This window comes from Periplaneta americana, chromosome 1, assembly GCF_040183065.1.
Source record: "Periplaneta americana isolate PAMFEO1 chromosome 1, P.americana_PAMFEO1_priV1, whole genome shotgun sequence".
Lineage (NCBI taxonomy): Eukaryota > Metazoa > Arthropoda > Insecta > Blattodea > Blattidae > Periplaneta > Periplaneta americana.
The window spans coordinates 155,216,179-155,236,849 of record NC_091117.1 but is presented as its reverse complement, the minus strand read 5'-3'; the positions used below and the strand labels follow the sequence as shown (position 1 = coordinate 155,236,849).

The 20,671-nt window shown below is 35.1% G+C and overlaps 1 protein-coding gene across 4 annotated transcripts in view; it reads right to left on the bottom strand.

Moving 5' to 3' along the window:
- Positions 1-6,738: 6,738 nt before the first annotated feature.
- The window catches only part of LOC138702743 (acid ceramidase-like), a 33,760-nt gene continuing 19,827 nt past the window's right edge, over positions 6,739-20,671 (bottom strand). For all 4 annotated transcript variants that reach the window (XM_069830060.1, XM_069830051.1, XM_069830045.1 and 1 more), the window contains 6 exons: positions 17,673-17,713; positions 17,046-17,130; positions 15,105-15,388; positions 14,870-15,014; positions 12,897-13,352; positions 6,739-8,642 (listed from right to left, as the gene is read on the bottom strand). In XM_069830060.1, the coding sequence (XP_069686161.1) occupies positions 8,553-8,642; positions 12,897-13,352; positions 14,870-15,014; positions 15,105-15,388; positions 17,046-17,130; positions 17,673-17,713 (1,101 nt within the window). In that variant the 3' untranslated portion in view covers positions 6,739-8,552. The remainder of the gene's footprint in view (positions 8,643-12,896; positions 13,353-14,869; positions 15,015-15,104; positions 15,389-17,045; positions 17,131-17,672; positions 17,714-20,671) is intronic.

The window sequence follows — 20,671 nt, the reverse complement described above, 5'->3', positions numbered from 1 at the left end:
TCAGGTGTCTCTCCAGAGAAAATCCATGGGAATCGGATTCAGCAAAGGAAGTGGTCATGGAACTGCTCCTTTCTTCCAATCCAGTTTCCTGAATATGTTGCATGTAAAAATTGCCAAACATTTTCTCTATAATGTGGTAGAGCACCAACGAGCTGGATCATCATACTCTGGCTCATGGCTAAAGACACATCTTCCAGCAGTCCACAGTCCAGAAACATAAGAAAATAGTGAACATTGAACATCTGAAGTAGGACGTAGAGGCTGATGACATTGTTTCCAATATCAACTCACATGTTGATGTTAAATTGGATGTAATGCTCTCCTTGAACAAGGATTTTCATGGGATCATAAATGGTTGTTGTGGCGTGAAACTAGCTCCATCTGTCCAGAGAATGCTGTCATAAAACAATAATTCATTTTCAGTTTGTTTTGTAGTCATTCACAAAAAAGCATCCTTTGAGGGAAGTCAGCTGGAAACAAATGAGCATCCTGTGCTGAGTGGTATTTATACGTTTGCTCATCATGGAGGACACTCAACTGAGACAGTTCTGATTCTTTAGCATTTCTTCTTGATTCGAGTTCCACAGACGAAATTACAGCATTTTCGTCCACTTGACAGTGCCTGCTATCTCGAAAACTAAAGCCTGCAGGCTGTGTGGTGTATATTTCGTTATTTTGTGACGAGGGATTATGTAATGAAGAGTTTGTGCGCAAATTTACAAAGCAATACACTGTATTGAGTGTCACATTTTAAGTTCCATATTTTACTAGGACAAAATAGTGGGCTGAAAAAAAGGTTGAAAACATACTAAGATGAATATAACTCTTTTTTTTTTGTAACACTATTAATTTCAAAGATAAAAAAGAACAAGTTTAACTGTGATTTTACATACACCAGTAACCATAATAATAAAAATGTTTGATTCAGACTTATGTTACGGTTGCTGGTTGTTTGCAATTTATGATAAGAGTGATGGCTTAAGTCATTAATGTTTGTGAGCATATTTCTAATTCCTAACCCACATTAGAAGTTGTATTTTGCATATTGTTCAGGGTATCAAGTACTTGAACAAAATATGGCTGGGAAATATGTATCATACACAATGGAAACTTTGTATCATTTTGCAGATTTAATTACATACCTATATCTGAAGGGTTTCGAGTCAGACGTGACTATTCCATGATATCACAAAAATTAAGTTCTTTATTTTCATCACTCTTCATCTTGATTTGCCTTGTGGTAAGCATGAACAAATGCTGAAGGCTGCAATTGTGAGATTGAGTTTGACATCATAAGGAATTAGTTATAACTGGTTTGAAACCCTTCATTTAATCAGCTCAATAGCATTGCATACTACTATTGATAAATACGTGCACTTCTCTATTTTGTGAAATTAATTAGTTGTCAATCATTCCAGCAAGGAAATATCGAATTGAAGTAAGTAAGTTTGACTATGTAGACGTGGGTGCATATTAGCTGTACATTTTTATATGAGGAAATTCAGTAATATTTTATTGCTTTGTATTATGAATGTTGAGTGTATGTTTTAATATTTTCTATCTCCAGTTTGTATGAATTTGCTTACATTAAAATTAGCATAAAATATGATCTGTTGTTTTTATTTCCTCATTTAATTTAAAATTAAATAAGTATACTGACGAGCAAACATTTTGATGGGGGCAAATAAAAAAGTTATTTTTTTTTTCACCATGTAAATAATGTCAAAAGAAGTGCTTATACAAATTTTGCCCACTCGACCGCAACTACGAGGGTCGTAAAAAAATAAGTTTGCCAGGGCCTGTTAATAGAAAGAAAACATAATTTCATTGGAAAAATTTATTGGAACAGACATAGCAATTTTTGAGCTACTTTTCACCATATTCCCCACCGGAAATTGCGATATTTGTCATATCATGGGATAGACACAGAGGTGAGACAGCTATCAAATGTTGGTTCTGATCCCAGACTGCTGACTTCTACGATACAAGGATATGCAGTTATATTGTCAGACTCCAAAGCAGCTATTCTATCAATAGTCTCTAGACACACACCTTCATCTCAAATAGCAGAAATAAATAAAATGCTCTCTCAACTAATAACACTCAATAAAAGAATTGTATTCCAATGGATACCATCCCATTGTGGAATCCTGGGAAACGAGAATGCGGATGCTTTAGCAAAGAAGGGCAGCACTGCTACTTACAGACCTGTTATTAAATCTACGTATTCCTGTGTGAAAAGATTGATTAAATCTACATACTTAGACTTCAACAAATAAAAATTTGATAACACAATCTCAAGGGAAAAAATGGAACTCTCTGCATCATAATCCACAGTTGATTCCCGATTTACCACACAAATCGTCTGTAGCTGCATTTAGATTGGCAACAGGCCATGACTGTTTGGCTAAGCATCTGCATAGAATTGGAATATATCAGTCTCCTAACTGTCCATTGTGCAACTCAAATCAAGAAATGGATTCAGAACATCTCAAAATCTCTGCGTCAGTGGCTAATCATGACAATATCTTTGAAAAATATTGGAGTGCAAGAGGTCAAATGACTTTGTCAAATGCCTGGCATTAGAAAACAACAACAACAACGATACAAAAACTGATTCCATGGTATGACAGATGTCTCAATTCCAGTGGGGGATATGTTGACAAATAGTGCAACAATTGCTGAATCTGTTTCAATAAATCTTTCCATGTAATTGTGTTTGTTTTCTGTAAAAAAAAAAAAAAAAAAAAAACAGGAAAATCACTTTCTGGACGGTCTCGTAATTGTGGTCGAGTAGCCAAAATTTGTATAAGCACTTCTCTTGACATTATTAACATGGTGGAAGGAATAAATTTAACTTTTTTATCTGCCTCCATCAGAATGTTTGCTTGTGAGAGAATTATATTAAGGGAAGAAGTGATCAATGTCAGTATTGGACAATGCACACACATACGGAGGTGGGAAAGAGGGTTATAATCCTCCCACATGTCAAACATAAAAAAGAAATTACGAAGAAAAGAATTACAGTATTAGATAATGAACGTAACTGCAGATATAAATATAATTACATAACATACATATGTGTATGTTCTCTGTAATGTTGTAACAGTCAGAATCTGGAATACTCAGCTGAAGTTAACTGTCATACATCATGATGTGCCTACTACGTACAGACCAAAAACAAAATTTGGGCCACCTAAATTTTCCAAGTTCCAGTTATAACAGTGCTTACTGAGCATGCACAGTATGTTATAATTGGAACATGGAAAATCCAGGTGGCCCAAATTTTGTTTCTGGGTCTGTAACAAAGCAAATATATATTATACAGGGTACTCCATATATGACGCTTCCCTCACATTGCAAGGTTAGCAGCATTTTCTGTTACATGCCTTGCACAGTTACAGCAAAATTGTGCTGCCATTTCTGTGGTAGTAAACTTTAGTTTCTAAAATCTGTTTAGTGGTAAAAATGCTTATAAACAACTTAAAAATGAACACAAGTGCATTTTAACTGTGTCACAAGGGATGTTCAAAGTGTCCTTCTCCTGCTTCAATACATCTTTGACATCTCCGAAGATTGTTCTGAAATACTCTACTAATCTCTTCTTGCAAAATGTTCGAAATCACTTTTCGCATCACTTAAAATTACAAAAGCTCGCTGCAATTATGTATTACACAATTTTCAAACAATTATTAAAAAAAATAGCTTGCACTACACAATATACGAATCAGTAATCCCTTCAATGCTTTCAAACAATAAGAAAAAACGCAATAGCGAACGAATGAATAATCTCTTCCGTAGATCACAACAGACTGACGTGAACTGCACACAATGCCCAACAAACTTGAACTCTGGCACTTACAACAAACACAATGTGGAAGAAAATATTTCTGTACATTCTTTATATACACACAACGAAAACCAACCTGAGACAGGCAACAGACAAATTGAATGACGACTTGGCAACAATATTTTCATGGACAAAAGCTCATGGACTTAAACTTAACACAGACAAAACGCAGGCTGTCGTAATGGGGCACCAGCACTTATTAAATTCGACGCAGATAGAAAGAATTCCTAATGTAATAATGACTGGGGACACTGTAAAATATAGTAACTCAGTTAAAAATCTGTCCACATGGATATAAATTTAAATTGTAATGTACAGGTTACACAAATCACTAAAAAAAGTGTTTTCGGTACTCCATTCACTTAGGCTCTTAAATGACATCCTCCCAGCTGCCCTCAAAATACACTTTGTAAATGCACTTGTGATACCTATTTTGACTACTGTGACATTCTCTTCACGGACCTAAACAACTTTCTCACACAACATGTGCAATGTGATCATAATGCTTGTGTGAGTTTTGTCTGCAATACTCACCGGCAAGACCATGTCACGACATGCTTCCCAATGTTATCATGGTTGCGCCTAAAGGAATGTTAAAAAATTTAAATGTTATGTTTTATTTAACGACGCTCGCAACTGCCGAGGTTATATCAGCATCGCCGTGTGCCGGAATTTTGTCCCGACAGGAGGAGTTGTACATGCCAGTAGATCTACTGACATGAGCCTGTCGCATTTAAGCACATTCAAATGCCATCGATCTGGCCTGGGATCGAACCCGCAACCTCGGGCATAGAAGGCCAGCATTATACCAACTATGCCAACCAGACCGACAAAAGGAATGTTGTCAGCTACACAGTCTATCACTTATTATTCAGAATACTACATTCCTCAACTCTTCAGTAACTTGCTTCACCGCTTCCAAAGATTGTCAATCTCAAGAGCAAGTGATTTAGCTCTACTTCTAATCCCACAACATTGAACTTCTGCATATTCTTCATCTTTTAGTGTTGCATTCTCCCGACTTTGGAATTCTGTCCCGTGTGAGATCAGAGACTGTCGGACCCTAATGACATTTCAGAATAAGCTCAGAAAGTTATGACATAAGAGCTAAACATGTCTATTATACGAGTACTTATGCCTGTGTGTAAGTTAGTGTTCCATAGTATTTTCTTTTGTCACTTAAGGATTTAGCTTAATATTTATTCTTATTTGTTTTATTAACTCTCTATGTTATTTTTATGTATATATTGTATATTCTACATTACAAGTAGTCTATGTTTTCAAATTGTAAACTATGTTATATTATTACTAACACCTCAGAACATCAAATAGTTGAAGCTCACCACATGGCAACAAGAGATAGTAATGAGGTTAAGAAACCACATGACAACGAACGAGGAAGTATAAACATGATGACCCGACATGGAGAGGGAAGCAACGTTGAACTGCAGAGTAAGAAGAATGAAAGTCTGCTAAGAAAACACAAGGATGAGTGGCACAAGGAGCATGGGAAAAGGAAAGAAGACGAATGATGGGAAAAAGCTAGTTCATAAGTCAGGAAGTGAAAATGGGGGAGGAAGTAACAGTAATAAGGGTGGGATTGAAAGAAGTAATTTAAAAGACTCGAATGCAGTGTCTTTTGGGGATATTGAAGATTTCAGAAGCATGATTGTAAAAAAAATTCGAGGAATTAAATTAAACTTTAAGTGAGTTGTTGGGGATAACGAAAAGTGGTGAAAAATATGGTGGAGGAGACGAGAGTTGATAGCTGTAAGGAAGACAAGTGAGTGAAGAAAGTAAAAGCTACGAAGGGGGGGGGGGGGAGTGGTTAGTGAAAGAGGTAGATATCAGTGGTGACAACGACCTGTTTTACTAAGTTAAAAAAAAAAAAAACTAGTGAATTGTAGTTTTCGAATTAATGAGTGGCCAATATTAGTGAACTAGTAAAAAATAAAAAAAAGAGTAAATGGAACTGTCTAGTGGTACTGAATTAGATTAATATCAAGGCATCAGAGCAACGAAGGTGTGAATTGTAGGAATTATTGACGGTGCAAGTAAATTGTGAACTGAATAACGAAGTGAACTTGTATAAACAGTACAGTATATGTGAACTAGTGCATAAAATTTAATAATGAATTGCAAAAACAAGGTAGGTTAAATATGTATTAAATAAACGATGGACTGAGCAGCAAGAGGGGAAATAGCTAGTGTGATTAGGGCAGTTTTAATAAATTGTACTGTAAAGAAGAGTTATTTGTAATTATGGTTAATGCTGGCACAGTATATGTGAAAATGTGATATTGCTAGCTGTGAAATACTGTGACGAAATATATATCATTACTAACACCTATGTCATGTATCATACTGCTAATACCACTGAATGTAATCATTTTATTATATTGTATGAATTACCTTGTACCTCAGGTTAATTTATGATGAAGTCGAAGAGAAGGCCTGATGGTCTTACCTCACCCTAATAAATAATTCTAATTTATAAAGGAAAAGTATTTGGGGCTAAGAGGGATGAAGTTACAGGAAAATGGAGAGTTACATAATGCCGAACTGCATGCATTTTATTCTTCACTTGACATAATTAGGAACATTAAATCTAGACATTTGAGATGGGCAGGGCATGTAACACGTATGGACAAATAAAAAAATGCATATAGAGTATCAGTTGGGAGGCTGGAGGGAATAAGACCTTTGGGGAGGCCGAGACGTTGATGAAAGGATAATATTAATATGGATTTGAGGAAGGTGGGATATGATGGTAGAGACTGGATTAATCTTGCACAGGATAGGGACCGATGGCGGGCTTATGTGAGGGCGGCAAAGAACCTATGGGTTCCTTAAAAGCCATAAGTACAAATAGTTTGAATAATCCAATATTTTTATCATAAAGAAAAATGATTTACTTCACTCAGGATTGAACCAACATCATTCGAGTTCACAGAAAGAACTTACAAAAGTTACAAAATTCTCAAATTTATTATAATTGTAAATTACTTGTATGTACGTTAAATATAGGCCTAATACTATATCACATGTTTATACAATACATAATTAATAATGTGTATACATGACAAAAATGTAATAGAACACAATACTTAAAACAATTTCTGAAATATTAAAATGCATATATTTATATCCTGAGTTTGTAAAGAAATCACACGTCAACAGGATACTTCAGTGTAATCGATATAAAGACATCTTAAAGAAAATTAAAATAATTACAGTCCTTTCTACTTTTTTGTTCACAATGAACACAACTTAAGGAACTTGAAATATTAAAAAATACTATTTTAACCTTGTATGTTCCTCAGAATCCACTTAGTGGATTTCACACATTCAACCATTGGTCTGATAACGTCTACAGAGATAAAATATCGAAGATTTTTCTTCGCAATACCAGCTCGACTGTTGCAGATAGCTGAAGTAGAAACATGTCATTATTTTCAGCTTGTGTTTACTCCATGTGTATGTAATTGCAACTCAGATCTTCTTTGCGCTGTATCTCTTCATTACAGCTAAAATTCTCATAAAAATCAAATAATATCATTAAGAAGTGTTATCCCATGTGACAGTGACTTGTATCTCGAAAACAAAATGTCACAGATTATAAGTTGCATAACAAATTCGACTTATTTTCTGGCAAAGAATCACACTGTGAAGAGTCCGTGTGTGAATTTATAATTACCGTAATATACACACACACATACACACTATCGAAGAAAGGATTAAAAAGAAAACATTCACCACATTCACATTCATAAATTTCTGAAGACGAATTGCACTGAGACAACGGAAACGGAAATTTTTCCGCACACGTCAGCAGCATACATAAGCCAACTATGTGAGTGAGTACATTTACACCGGGGACTGAATAGCTAGAAGCTTGGAGACCGTTACTTTTAAGCAGTCCGATCACCCTTTCCTCCCGCACTAGCAGGTATGGTACCATTCGGCTGCAAAACATTTTCTGAACAGAAGTTATTGTATTGTGAGAGCACAGCTGGATCAGTGAAAGTAAGTGGTCAACGTTTTCAGTTTGTACTGCAACGAACAATTCTATTGTGCGTGAGTTCTTCTGTAGTGACGTCACTGAAGCCTCTAGTTGTTCTGTCCCCGGTGTAACACTATCCTTTCTTACCTGTCAGCTATGCACGACAAATAGCTGGGCTACAATGAGTTCAACTGCCAGTTAACAGACTGAAAAATGTTCGCACTCTTTTCTAAATTCACCCTGTATATATTAAGTAGTTTATAGGTAAATAGCCAGAGTTTGGGAAGTGTAAGGATTGTCTTCAGGTTGTACGTTTTTTGCGGGCTCGTGAATTTTTAAGATTTTTTTTTAAATTTTTTTTCCTGTGCTGTAGATCCCAGAAGAAAGTGTTCAATTGTTTCGTCTTTTGTATGACATTTGCAACATCATGGCGATATTGAAAGCTTAATCAATGTAGGTAATGTTCAGTGACAAGATGTCCAATTCTGGCTCTGACAGCAAATATTTGAATGTGTATAATAAAATCATTAATTTATATTAAAATAACCTTACAATCATCATCTCTGGAAAGAGATATGAATTTCAGTATTTTGTACTGATATTAAAGGTTAACATGTAAGACCCTGTCTTCTCCAAGAGCTAATTCTTGACTGATGAAATCTATACAGTTGCTTGTTCTGAACCCTTCTTCTATGCAATCTACCAAGGCCAACATGGATCTTCACAGTCTCGTAACTTCGCTTGTAACATGCCACTGTTCACATCCATTAAGGCTGTGTACGTAGTCAACTAAAAGCAAAAAGAAAAGTCACAAATATCTCTGCCATTACTTTATTATGCCCAATTCAATTCCTTATTAAACTGTATTCCAGTGGTATTCAATCAATATTTTTTGCTAGTGTATCCCCAAAATACAGTAAAACTTCATTTATATATTTTTATGGGAGTCTGAAGAAAAAAACCTATAAATGAAATGGCATTTAATTACATCTGAAATAGCATTAATAATTAATAACATGTTATTATTTTACAAAAAAAAGTCGGTTACAAATACACTTTCTCTTTCTTACACTCGTCGGAATTCAAAAATCAATCAGCAACCTTCTCGTCATATCAGGTTGAGTCTTCTGTAAAAATATTTTCAGTTTTGAGGGGTGTTAGGATAGTTGTATTCAGTGCGTCACAGCTTCAGACCTAGATTCTTATTGTTTAAAATGTTCCATTTCTCTCCCCTCTCTGAACTGATTCTCCTACTGGCGCATAATCGATTTACTGGAGCTAGTACATGCCAAGACAAAAATGGGCAGCTTCGAATTTCAAAGCTGGCCATATCTTAACAATGAACACATACTGTACCGTATTTACGTAATTATAATACGCAACTTTTTTTTTTGACAAAATGTCGTCTTATATTATATTAAATTCGCACTCAGTAACTCAGACTCGAACAAATTAAAATTAACGATCTATTTATGTTGTGAGATATGGTGGGTAACAACTGACAGAAACGGCCATTGCGAGTTCGTGTTTTCTCGTCTTTTGCGTGCTTTTCATTATAATTTCTTGTCCATTTTTGACAACACTCACTAATAAGAATAATATTTTTAACTTCTATAATAACTTCTAACATTTTTTTCCTTTATTGTAAGATTTTATGAATATAACTCTCAACAATTGCACGTCTTTAATTAAACTAAAAGAATTTAACTTACCGAAAATTACCGACTTATGAAACTTGGACTCTCAGTTTGAGAGAGGAACAGAGATTAAGAGTGTTTGAGAATAAGGTTCTTAGGAAAATATTTGGGGCTAAGAGGAATGAAATTACAGGAAAATGGAAAAAGTTACACAACGCAGAACTCTACGCATTGTATTCTTCACCTGACATAATTAGGAACATGCTTTGTGACATAAGATTTACAGTGTATATGATGGAGTTAGGAACTTTAAATTCAGACGTTTGAGATGGATAGGGCATGTAGCATGTATGAGCGAATCCAGAAATGCTTATAGTGTGTTAGTTGGGAGACTGGAGGGAAAAAGACCTTTGGGGAGGTCGAGACGTAGATGAGAGGATAATATTAAAACAGGTTTTAAGGGACGTGATATGGAGACTGGATTAATCTTGCTCAGGATAGGAACCGACGGCGGGCTTATGTGAGGGCAGCAATGAACCTCCGGGTTCCTTAGAAGCCATAAAGTAAATAATAATTACCGATGAATGATGATGATGATAGTGGAATTTGAAGGGCATGTCAGCATCAATGGCTATTTGCACCCATGCCTATAGTTTTTCTTTTTGGTGTGGTGAAATTAAATTATTATTGCATAACTAAAATTCACACTGACTAAAAACGTTTACACATTAAAACACTCTAATATTGGACGAACAAGGTGACTCCTGACATAAAATAACATTAAAACGAACACGTAGTAGTCCCAAGATAATGCGAGACAATCATTAATTACCGACAAAAGAGTAGCATGACGTTAGTCATTGTCATCAATGTTCTGACATCAACCCAAGACCTATTGACTGAAAATTCAATTTTGATACTCAAATGAGGATGAATGTGATGTAGGTATACAGTAGCGTGCAAATTAATCCGAACACGACATATTTTTACATTTTCTGTCATTGTTGGCCTTACAGCTGCTCATACCGCTTTAATTGACATCTGTATTATGTGTAATTCCATTGTTGAAGGTCTGTCGTTATTATTTTTTTAATAATATGTGACATTTTGCCTGTCATTTTGTACTTATAAGCATTTCAGTTGTGTTGAAGACTTAATACTGCAATCCTGTGTACATTCTGTTGTCTTCACAAATGAATACAACTCCACGAAAACGGTCTAAAATTATAACATTAGCAGAGCATTCTTCTATGACACAGAGGCAAATTGCTGCAGAATGTCACATCGGTTTGGCTACTGTTAATTCGATCATAAAACGATACAGGGAGACTGGATCCATCACACCCCAGAAAAAAGGTAACTGTGGCCGGAAAAGGAAGACTTCACCTGCAGATGATCGTTTAATTGTCAGGAAAAGTAAATTAAATCCTAGACTAACTGCTGTCGACTTAACCCGCGAGTTAATGGCTACCACTGGGGCGAATATTCACGTCACAACAGTGCGGCGTAGGCTTTTGGAAGCTGGATGAAGGGCTCATAAGCCTATTAAGAAGCAACTGCTAACCCCTGTTATGTGCAAAAAACGCTTAATGTGGGCAAAATTACATCGACACTGGACAGTGAATGACTGGAAGAATGTACTTTTTTCCGATGAGTCTCATTTCGAGGTCCACGGCCACCGTGTTTCTTACGTATGGAAAGGATCCGAAAAAGTAACAGCAGCTCATCTCCAACAAGCACCCAAATACCCCCCTAAAGTAATGTTTTGGGGTTGTTTTACACATGAAGGGCCTGGAGCATTAATACCTATCAAGAGAATGATGAATTCTGACAAATATATTCACTTATTGGAAACCAGAATCGTACCCCAGCTGCAAAAATCATTTCCGGATGGCAGAGGTGTGTTCCAACAAGACCTGGCACCATGCCATAGGTCTCGAAAAACTACAGAATTCTTCAACAAGAAGAATATTCAGGTACTCCCCTGGCCAGGCAACTCACCCGACATCAACCCCATTGAGAACTTGTGGTCAATTTGCAAAAGAAGAATGCAAAAAATGGATTGTTTTACAAAGGAGAAGATGATTTCTGCCCTCATTGGTGGTTTTGCGAAGAAGAAATGAAGAATATTTGTGGGAAATTAGTGGAATCCATGCCAAATCGTCTCAGAGCTGTTATTAGGAACAAGGGAGGCCACATAGATTACTGAGGTATGTCTTAGATCCTTTTTTTTTATCCCGTTTGAGTGTTTTTGCATAAGTAATTACGTTGTTCAGATTAATTTGCACGCTACTGTAGCTAGAGATAAAGGAGTGCCTTTATAACCTGTTGTGAGTGGTTTTTAGCACAGATGCATATTATATTCGCCAGTCTCTTTCCACATTTTAGAATAAAAAATTGATATGCGTATTATGTTCAATAGTGTAAATATGGTATTTTCGTATTCTTACATTTTCACAGCAAACCTAATTTGAAGCAAAATTTAAAACATATAAATGAAGTTTTGTACCTTTCGGGATTTAAAATATGATTGTATAAGTGTGAAAAACGTTTAAAAGAAAAATGTATTTAACTGAAATAAATTAATATGTAAAGTATAGGAATGTATAATGTATTCAAAAAAGAATGTGTAAGTGTGAAAAAAGTATAAATTAAGTTCTGCTATACATGTTTTTCCCCCAAACTGCATTGCAATTAGGCTATATAAGAAATAACAAAAGACTATGATTGATATTGCATGCAAAATAAATAATAATAATAATAATAATAATTATTATTATTATTATTATTATTATTATTATTATTATTATACATAGCTACAGCAGTATTGAATTATGTAAAATGTTACTGAAGCAAGGAAAAACAAGAATTGATATTGTAAAAGAAAATATGTGAAATGTAGTAATTATCAACAAGTATAATAAATTGTAAATATCAGCAATTTTATATAGAGCCTACCTAGTCCTAATCCTTGAAACCACCCCACATACCCTCAGGAGTATGTGTACCATAGATTGAGTACCACTGCTATATTCAACCATAATATTAAAATATCGTAACTTATTTATTGTTAGTGTCATCTTAAAAATGAGGTATTTGTCAGAAAGGTAGTTTTTCATACTTTATATCCAATACAACATAAAAATGAAATAATTTTTTGCAACTTGAAACAAACTTTCTCTTCAAGAATATAATCTAAATAATGAAGTACTTACGAGCCAGGTAATTTTTTTCATATATGATAAATGAAAACAACTGAAAATCTAACTTAGTATAGAGTATGCATGCCATTATGACAATGTAGTGAACAAGACCCACCCTCTCTTCGTTCTAGCTTAAGTGAATTGCTGAATTGCTCAACATCTCCAACACAAAGGAAGAAACTATCCTAGTAATAATAACTTACTTTGTTAAGAATAGGCCTGGTAGACAGTACGTTGTATATTGTACTAAGAGGATCGGCCCGACCAAATTCTTCCATACAATGAATGGCTGGAGAACGGCGGTCATCAAAGAATGGTGGCTTCTCCCAATGGTCATAGTTGGTTTGAACAAGATACCAGGATTCATTCTGATGTTCATGTTTCTCACCAATATTCCAGATATCGAATTTAGTCCTGCTTCGAGTAATAATACAGCCTTCATCTGACTTTGAACCAGCCAGAATAAAGTAAACAGGAGCTATAAGATGTGGCTTTGCTAGCATTTTTTGTGCAGTCTTATAGTTATCAGCAGTTTCCATCACTTCGCGAGTCAACAGCCCCATCCACTTCTGATTGTGATATCCCAAAATCCATTCCGATATTCCTATGTATCCCCCATCTAGCTTAAATCTCTCGTCTACTGTTAAGCTGAAAGCACCCTGCAACACAACAAGAATACAGTGGCATACATAACATAGCATGAGTTCTAAAACTGGGAGGTGACCCACATTTTAAAAATAAATATGAAAGGTATTTACTGCATATATTATGTATAGATAGGGCAGTTTAACAGTCCCAAAACATTTCTTGGCCAGTTGGCTGCCCAAGTCCCATGCAATCGCTGGCATTCCCCTCCTTCCTGCCTGCAGTCAGTCGTGAGTGAGATTTCATCAGAGTACGATAGTTGTGTCGTGCAGCGGTGAGATATTCACTGTATCATCGTATATTCATCAGTGCAAGTACTAGAGTTCCATACAACAGATGCATATTCAAGCTTGAATCTAACCAAAGTATCTATAAAATTATAAGACAAATAGGAATGGAAAAAGAATAAGTTACAGATCTACTACTTACTGGCTTTTAAGGAACCCGGAGGTTCATTGCCGCCCTCACATAAGCCCGCCATTGGTCCCTATCCTGAGCAAGGTTAATCCAGTCTCTACCATCATATCCCACCTCCCTCAAATCCATTTTAATATTATCTTCCCATCTACATCTCGGCCTCCCCAAAGGTATTTTTCCCTCTGGCCGCCCAACTAGCCCTTTGCTGTGGTCGTGCCAGAGAATCAGTCCCATTCCGAGGCTTACTGTTAGGTTTCGTAACAAGCTGTTTTTTACGGTGATGTGTTGTTAGCCCTTCGCCCAACTCCCAAGCTGGAGGATCACCCCTTATCGGCTGTCCACGACTGCTTATTCAATATATTCGCAGCTACCCTCCATATCTGGAGGCAGTCTCCTCTATCCGCAACCTGAGGACGCGCCATGCCGTGGTGATAGGGACCCACAATACATGGAGTTATAGATCTAATTAGACTAATTAATAATAAGTATAATAATAATAATAATATAATAATAATTTTAATTGGTTAATTAAAGACGCTGCATCAAATACTAGCTTATTTAGCATTGATGGAATTGGTGATAATGAGATGGCATTTGGCGAAATGAGGCAGAGGATTCGCCATAGATTACCTGACATTCGCCTTACGGTTGGGGAAAACCTCGGAAAAAACTCGATCAGGTAGTTAGCACAAGCAGGAATCGAATCCATGCTTGAGGGCAGTTCTGAATCAGAAGACAAGTGCCTCTACCAATTGACCTGTGCTGGTGGCTAATAATAATAATAATAATAATAATAATAATAATAATAATAATAATAATAATAATAATAATGGTAGTAATAATAATAATAATAATAATAATAATGATTGTTGTTATTTAGTAAACTGTCCAAAGACATGTCTGAACCTCAATTGATACCAAGAAGCCACCACTTATGAGGCAACTAGGCCAGGAGATAATGGGGTAGGGTGGCCAAATTATGAATGAATGAATCTAAAAATTCTACAAGGAAAAAGTTTTTGATCACTCAAATGAACATAAAAGCCCAGATATGATCAACAACTAAAAGCACTTGAATGAATTGTACCAACTTTTTAGAATGGAAATAATATACCTTTTTAACAGCTGTTAAAATTCCTATGTATCCTGCAAAATTGACAGACCTAAATAATGTTTTGTTATCCTTCATAAAGTCCAATTTGACAACTAGTGGTTTCAGATACTCTGTAGTCAACCAAGTGTTATTGGTCACATCCCACCTAGAAAAGAAAAATTAGTACATAAATTAACTATTTTAGTTAATTATTACAATATTCATTAGGCAATGAATGTATGCAATAAAAACTCACCCCAAAAATAAACCGAAATCCAAATTTCGTCCATGGTACATTTCTTTGTTGTTGCCTTGTGCAATTATGGAAGTACAAACACTAAAGAATTCGTAAAATACATTAAAAAGTGTTATTTCTCCAAGACTGATGTTTGTGGCTTGAGAAATCCCAACAAGTTCATCGTAATAGGGTTGTGGCAGGGTCCGTGTAAGATATGGTAAGTAGTTGTCGACTAGATAAAATAACTCGAATCCAAAAAGCAATCCTGAATTCTCTTTAATACTGTTCAGTAGACCTATCATCTGAAAAGTAAAATATACATGTTAAATCATCTGAAATACAAAACATAGATGTTAAAACAGAATTACAAGCAGAAGTTATTGTATTAATGACAGAATTTAGTTGAAAATGTAACTTAAAAAGGTCATACCAATTTAAATATTGAAATAATAACATTATTAATTTATAATTTAGCATTTGTACTAATAAAAACCACAATTTAATTAACAGAAATGAAGAATTTAGAACGTTTTAAAATTCGTTAGGCCTATTTAACGATCCTGTATCAACTAAGAGATTATCTAGCATTAGTGAAATTGGTGATAGCGAGACAGTATTTTTGTGAAATGGGTTCGAGAATTCACATTGAGATTATCTTATATTCGACTCACAGGTATAGAAAACCTCGACAAGAGCCCAACCAGATAAAGAGCATACCGGTAGCAGGATTGCAACTCCAAATCTAAGCATGGCCTCTATAACCGCTGAACTATGCTGGTGGCACTATATAGCTTACCTTTTTTTTTTTTTTTCGATGGGACATGACAGTTAAGTGGATGTACTTGGAACTACAGTGCTACATGCCATGGTCTGGAATTTAGGTTAAGTTTAGATTTAAGACCTCTCCTGGCACCACATTATCATAATCATCCTATCACATCATCGGGGTAATGTAACTCCACCTTCCAGGCACCCCAACCTCAGAAGTGGATTACAACTAAGCCATGGCCAGGAGAGAAGACCAGAAATGTCGAAAAGACAACCTGGTGGCATTGGGGAGGGGGGGGGGGAACACTGCCAATTTGGATGACCACGCAATCAGCTGATGCGAGCTACCAGCTCACATTAAAACATTAACAGACAATTGAAGGTATAAAACAATATAAAAATCGACAGAGAATGAGATATGAAACACATTAATTGCAGGCATTGTGTGAACAACAAATGGCGCCAAGAGAATTACTGAGCACTCATCAATGTTTGGCAACTCAACTGTTGTTACTATAGCAACAGGTCTCCCATGCTATGTGATATTCAGTTGTTTCACCAAGCACAGTGCTAATGTCATGTCCTATCTTTCGAAAAAAGAGGTGTATAAGAATGTTGATAAATTATATTTGCTTACAATTTCTTTAACTTACTAATATATAATCCCACTAAAATTTCTTCTGAAGTGTTGTATTAGAAACAGAAGGCTAATTAATCTACAAGCAAGTTATACATTATTAGTTTTAAACATTTCAACTACTATGGGGCTACTGTGTATGAAAAGAGCGAAGTTAGTTAAACTGCTGAGGACAGTAAAGTGTGGAGTGATATAATATGTAAGGTAGCCAGAGTTCTGCAAGAACTAGTTAAACAGCACCACAATCCTAATCAAGTTTTGAAACTTAATCACTAATAGAAGCCCTGGACTCATGACACCAAACAACTGATATCTTCAGATACTTCATTAATCACAGATTACATGACACTTAAAATTTCCAACAATCGGTCTAATCAAGTCAATCATTTTCAGGATTATGACCTGTTTAGCTATTCCTGAAGGATACTTTAATCATATGTCCATTATTTCTCAGCCCTTATAGGAGATTGAAGTATATGTCGAATTCCATCTCTTCTTTAATGTGGAAACTACTAAAAGTTACATCTAGACCTATGTTGATCATATTTACCCACCTGTTTTTTTTTATCTTCAACTAGATTACGCCACCTTTGCTGAGGTGGTAAGTTTAAATCTATTTGGTAAACTGGAACATCATCTCTGAAATTAAAATAATAAAAAAGTTCTTGTGAAATGAAAAGTTAGATACAACCTACATGTTTCAAATTATTACAATAAACGTGCCAAGGACGTATATTCAGTGTATAGATACCCACTGAATTTAAGCAATTTATTGTGGGTAGATATTTAGTTTGGAATGTATGAATGTATGGTTCGGCTTGTAACATTAAATTTAATGACATTTTTAAGCACTCTTAGTAATCTGGCATTCTCACTAATCTGACACAAGGAATGGCCAGATTAGGAAGAGTCTACTGTATTAGAAACTTGTATACCGTACAAGTCTAGTAATCATAATTATAGATAGGTCTAAGCTAAAATTTTAATGTGATTGAATTCAGGTAGTCGTTGGTAACATACCCCATCACTCTATGTGCAGATGTCTTTAACATTTGGGGTTTGAGACAACATTCTTACTAAAAACCCAGTATAATACAAAAGTACATTCACAGTTACGGTGGAAAAATATTGCACAACCATTACAATATAGATTTGACAATGATCATGACAACTTAACTCACATGAAAAATGACGAACGTGGTTCCCTTTCACAGCCCTTGAACTGAAAATAAAATGACATATGTTAATATAAGACAGACATTGCAATAAAACTCTTATTAAAGCTATTAAAAATCCCAACGTAACACCGCTATTTACATTGTAGAAAATTGTAATTAATAATACTTATCAATATATATGAATTATCAATTACAAATCCCCATGTAACACCGCTATTTACATTGTAGAAAATTGTAATTAATACTTATCAATATACATGAATTATCAATGGTAATACTGGAGGACGACCATTCCAAGATTTTCGAACTTTTTTTCACAAACGATGATTATATGCTCGATTTTCGAAAGGTAACAGAAAAAAATTTCAGAAAGACATCATTTTTACTGTAACCTAACATAACCTATCACAAACTAAACTAACTCAACCTAACCTTAGCTAATCCTAACTAACCCAAGCACAACTAGCTAACCTAAGCTAACTTAATAATGTTATGTTAACTCAGGTTAGTTTAGGTTAGGTTAGGTTAGCTTAGGTTAGTTTTGCTTGTGTTAGTTAAGGTTAGTTCAGGTTGTGATAGGTTATGTTAGGTTACAGTCGAAATTATGTGTTTCCGAAATTTTTTTCCATTACCTTTCGAAAGTCGTGCATATAATCATTGTTTGTGGGGGGGGGGGGGAATTCGAAAATCGTGAGTGGTCGTTCTCCAGAATTACCGTATCATTAAAGTCAGATATAAATTTGTGCAGTATCACAATTAAATATATCACTCCATAGTGGCACTCATAGAAATATGTCCAGGTTCTCTAGAAACTAACTTTTAAACTCACCAAGAAGGATTTCATATGAGGCCAGTCATTTTAGCCATGGTAACAACATAAAGGATGCACTAATAGGCCTACTATGCATTGACATGGATACTCGAAGGAGGGGTAGAGGAAGTCAAAGGGGGGCAATTGACCCCCGACCTTTCTTTTTTTCGTAAAGAGCATATAAAATGCCTATCCTAGAAAATTCAATGAATACAGGGAATTTATAAAATATCAGGACTTTAGTTGGACTGGTACTCACCAGTACTACTCAGTCCTGGTAGTTATAGAATTGTCCAAAGAGCACACCGGAAGTTCTAAAACAGGCAAATCTATGGCAGTACACACCGGCTCTTACAAGACCAACTCTGTTTCAGTTGTTCGGATAAAATTTTATAAATTTACCGAATAGAAAATTATGTCATATACCTAATGACAGGGAGACGATAATATTGATGAAAGAAATTTATTTTAACCGCACACTACAAAAAAATAGAAAGAAAAAATGGGTTTCAACAATGAGTTACTTCGATCCACCTGACATTAACAAATCTCGACCGCTTGTACCAAACCAAGTTAAATATTAAACATACATCTTGATTTGATTACACAACTTTTAACACCATATCACTTCGGAATATATACTGTATTTCTTTCACGTGTTAAAATTAATTAATTTAAATAATACAAGATTTAATCTTAGTTTTATAGTTAACCAGGCTTCTTGTATCTAGAGTTAGAAAATTATAATTTACAAAACAAAATTGAATTCCTCAACATATTTCTGACTTCTTCACTACAAATCACACGATGCGACAATGTTAAAACAATTCTGTTCACATGTGAAACAAAATCCCGATCGCAGTTGGTTTTATGACTTGTTAGAAATTAGTTAATACGAATGTGGTCGTGAGATAACAAGTAAAATGAGTTTACTGAAGTGGATGAAGCAAAAGCAGTGTGGTGAAGGTGAAAGTAATAGTGCACAAGTTTCATATAAAAATAGTGATAAAGTCAAAGGTGAAGTGAAAAGACCTGAATGTGAAGAAACAATTGCCGTAGTGGAAAGTGCAGTAGGTACTTCTGAAAACTCTGCAACAATTGTGTAATGCGTTCTTCCAATGACACCCATCTTTTGCCTTCTTGTCGGCCCTCAGATCAATGGAATTATTTTAGTGCTGAGAATCCATGGATCATCATTAATGAAGGTAGCCTAACTTAGGATGTAAGATATGTTCAGAAGCAAATTTTATTCCTAACAAGTCTCAGGGATTTCACATATTGCAAGAATGGGTTCAGGAAAAAATAAACTGCTATGGAAATGATAAGAAAGCTCAACAACAAAGTTTGAGGAAAACAAATTCGTAAACATGAACTAAGTAAATCACACATAGCTGCATCAGAAATAGTAGAACTGAGTAAAAAGCAACACTTAGAAAATGGGGTTATACCAATACAACAAGAAGAAGAAGCTAAAAATAATGCACGTGTTTTAAGAACAGCTTACAAAATTGCTAAATATCAGAAACCTTCATGATATGCAGTTGATATAGATATCCAATCTCTTAATGAGCTCAATATGGGAAGAATCTTTCACACATATTTCTTTTGCATTAACATTACATCTCATATCACATGAAAGGATCGTAAAACACATTGTAGAAAACAAACGGAAAATAAGCTGGCTACCAGTATATTAATAGATGAATCTACCACACTGTAAGCAAAAAGCAGACACGAGTTGTGTGTTTAAAATTTTCTATGCAGGATACTGACAAGTGTCAAACTATGTTTTTAGATATTATTGAACTCGATAGTGGAACAGCTTCCAGTATTATCACTGCCCTTCTTGAAAAACTCAGTTTGTTCGGAAGGAGTGAAGAATGTTTAAAAGAATGTATCATATTGTTTCATGTGATGGTACCTCAACAATGATAGACAGAAAGAGTGATGTAGAGGTGGAACTTAAAAAATTAATTCCCTCTATCATAATCTGGCATTGCAGTAACTGTAAACTAGAGCTAGCGGTTAATGATTCAATCAAAGAAGTCCATGAAATAAATTACTTTTAAATATTTTTAGAAAAACTATATGCTCTATACCAGTGGTCGGCAAAGATTACAACATATAAAATGAATCCAACGATACACAGCAAAGGGGAAGGAAGAAGGGGGAGGATATCCAAACTGCTTAA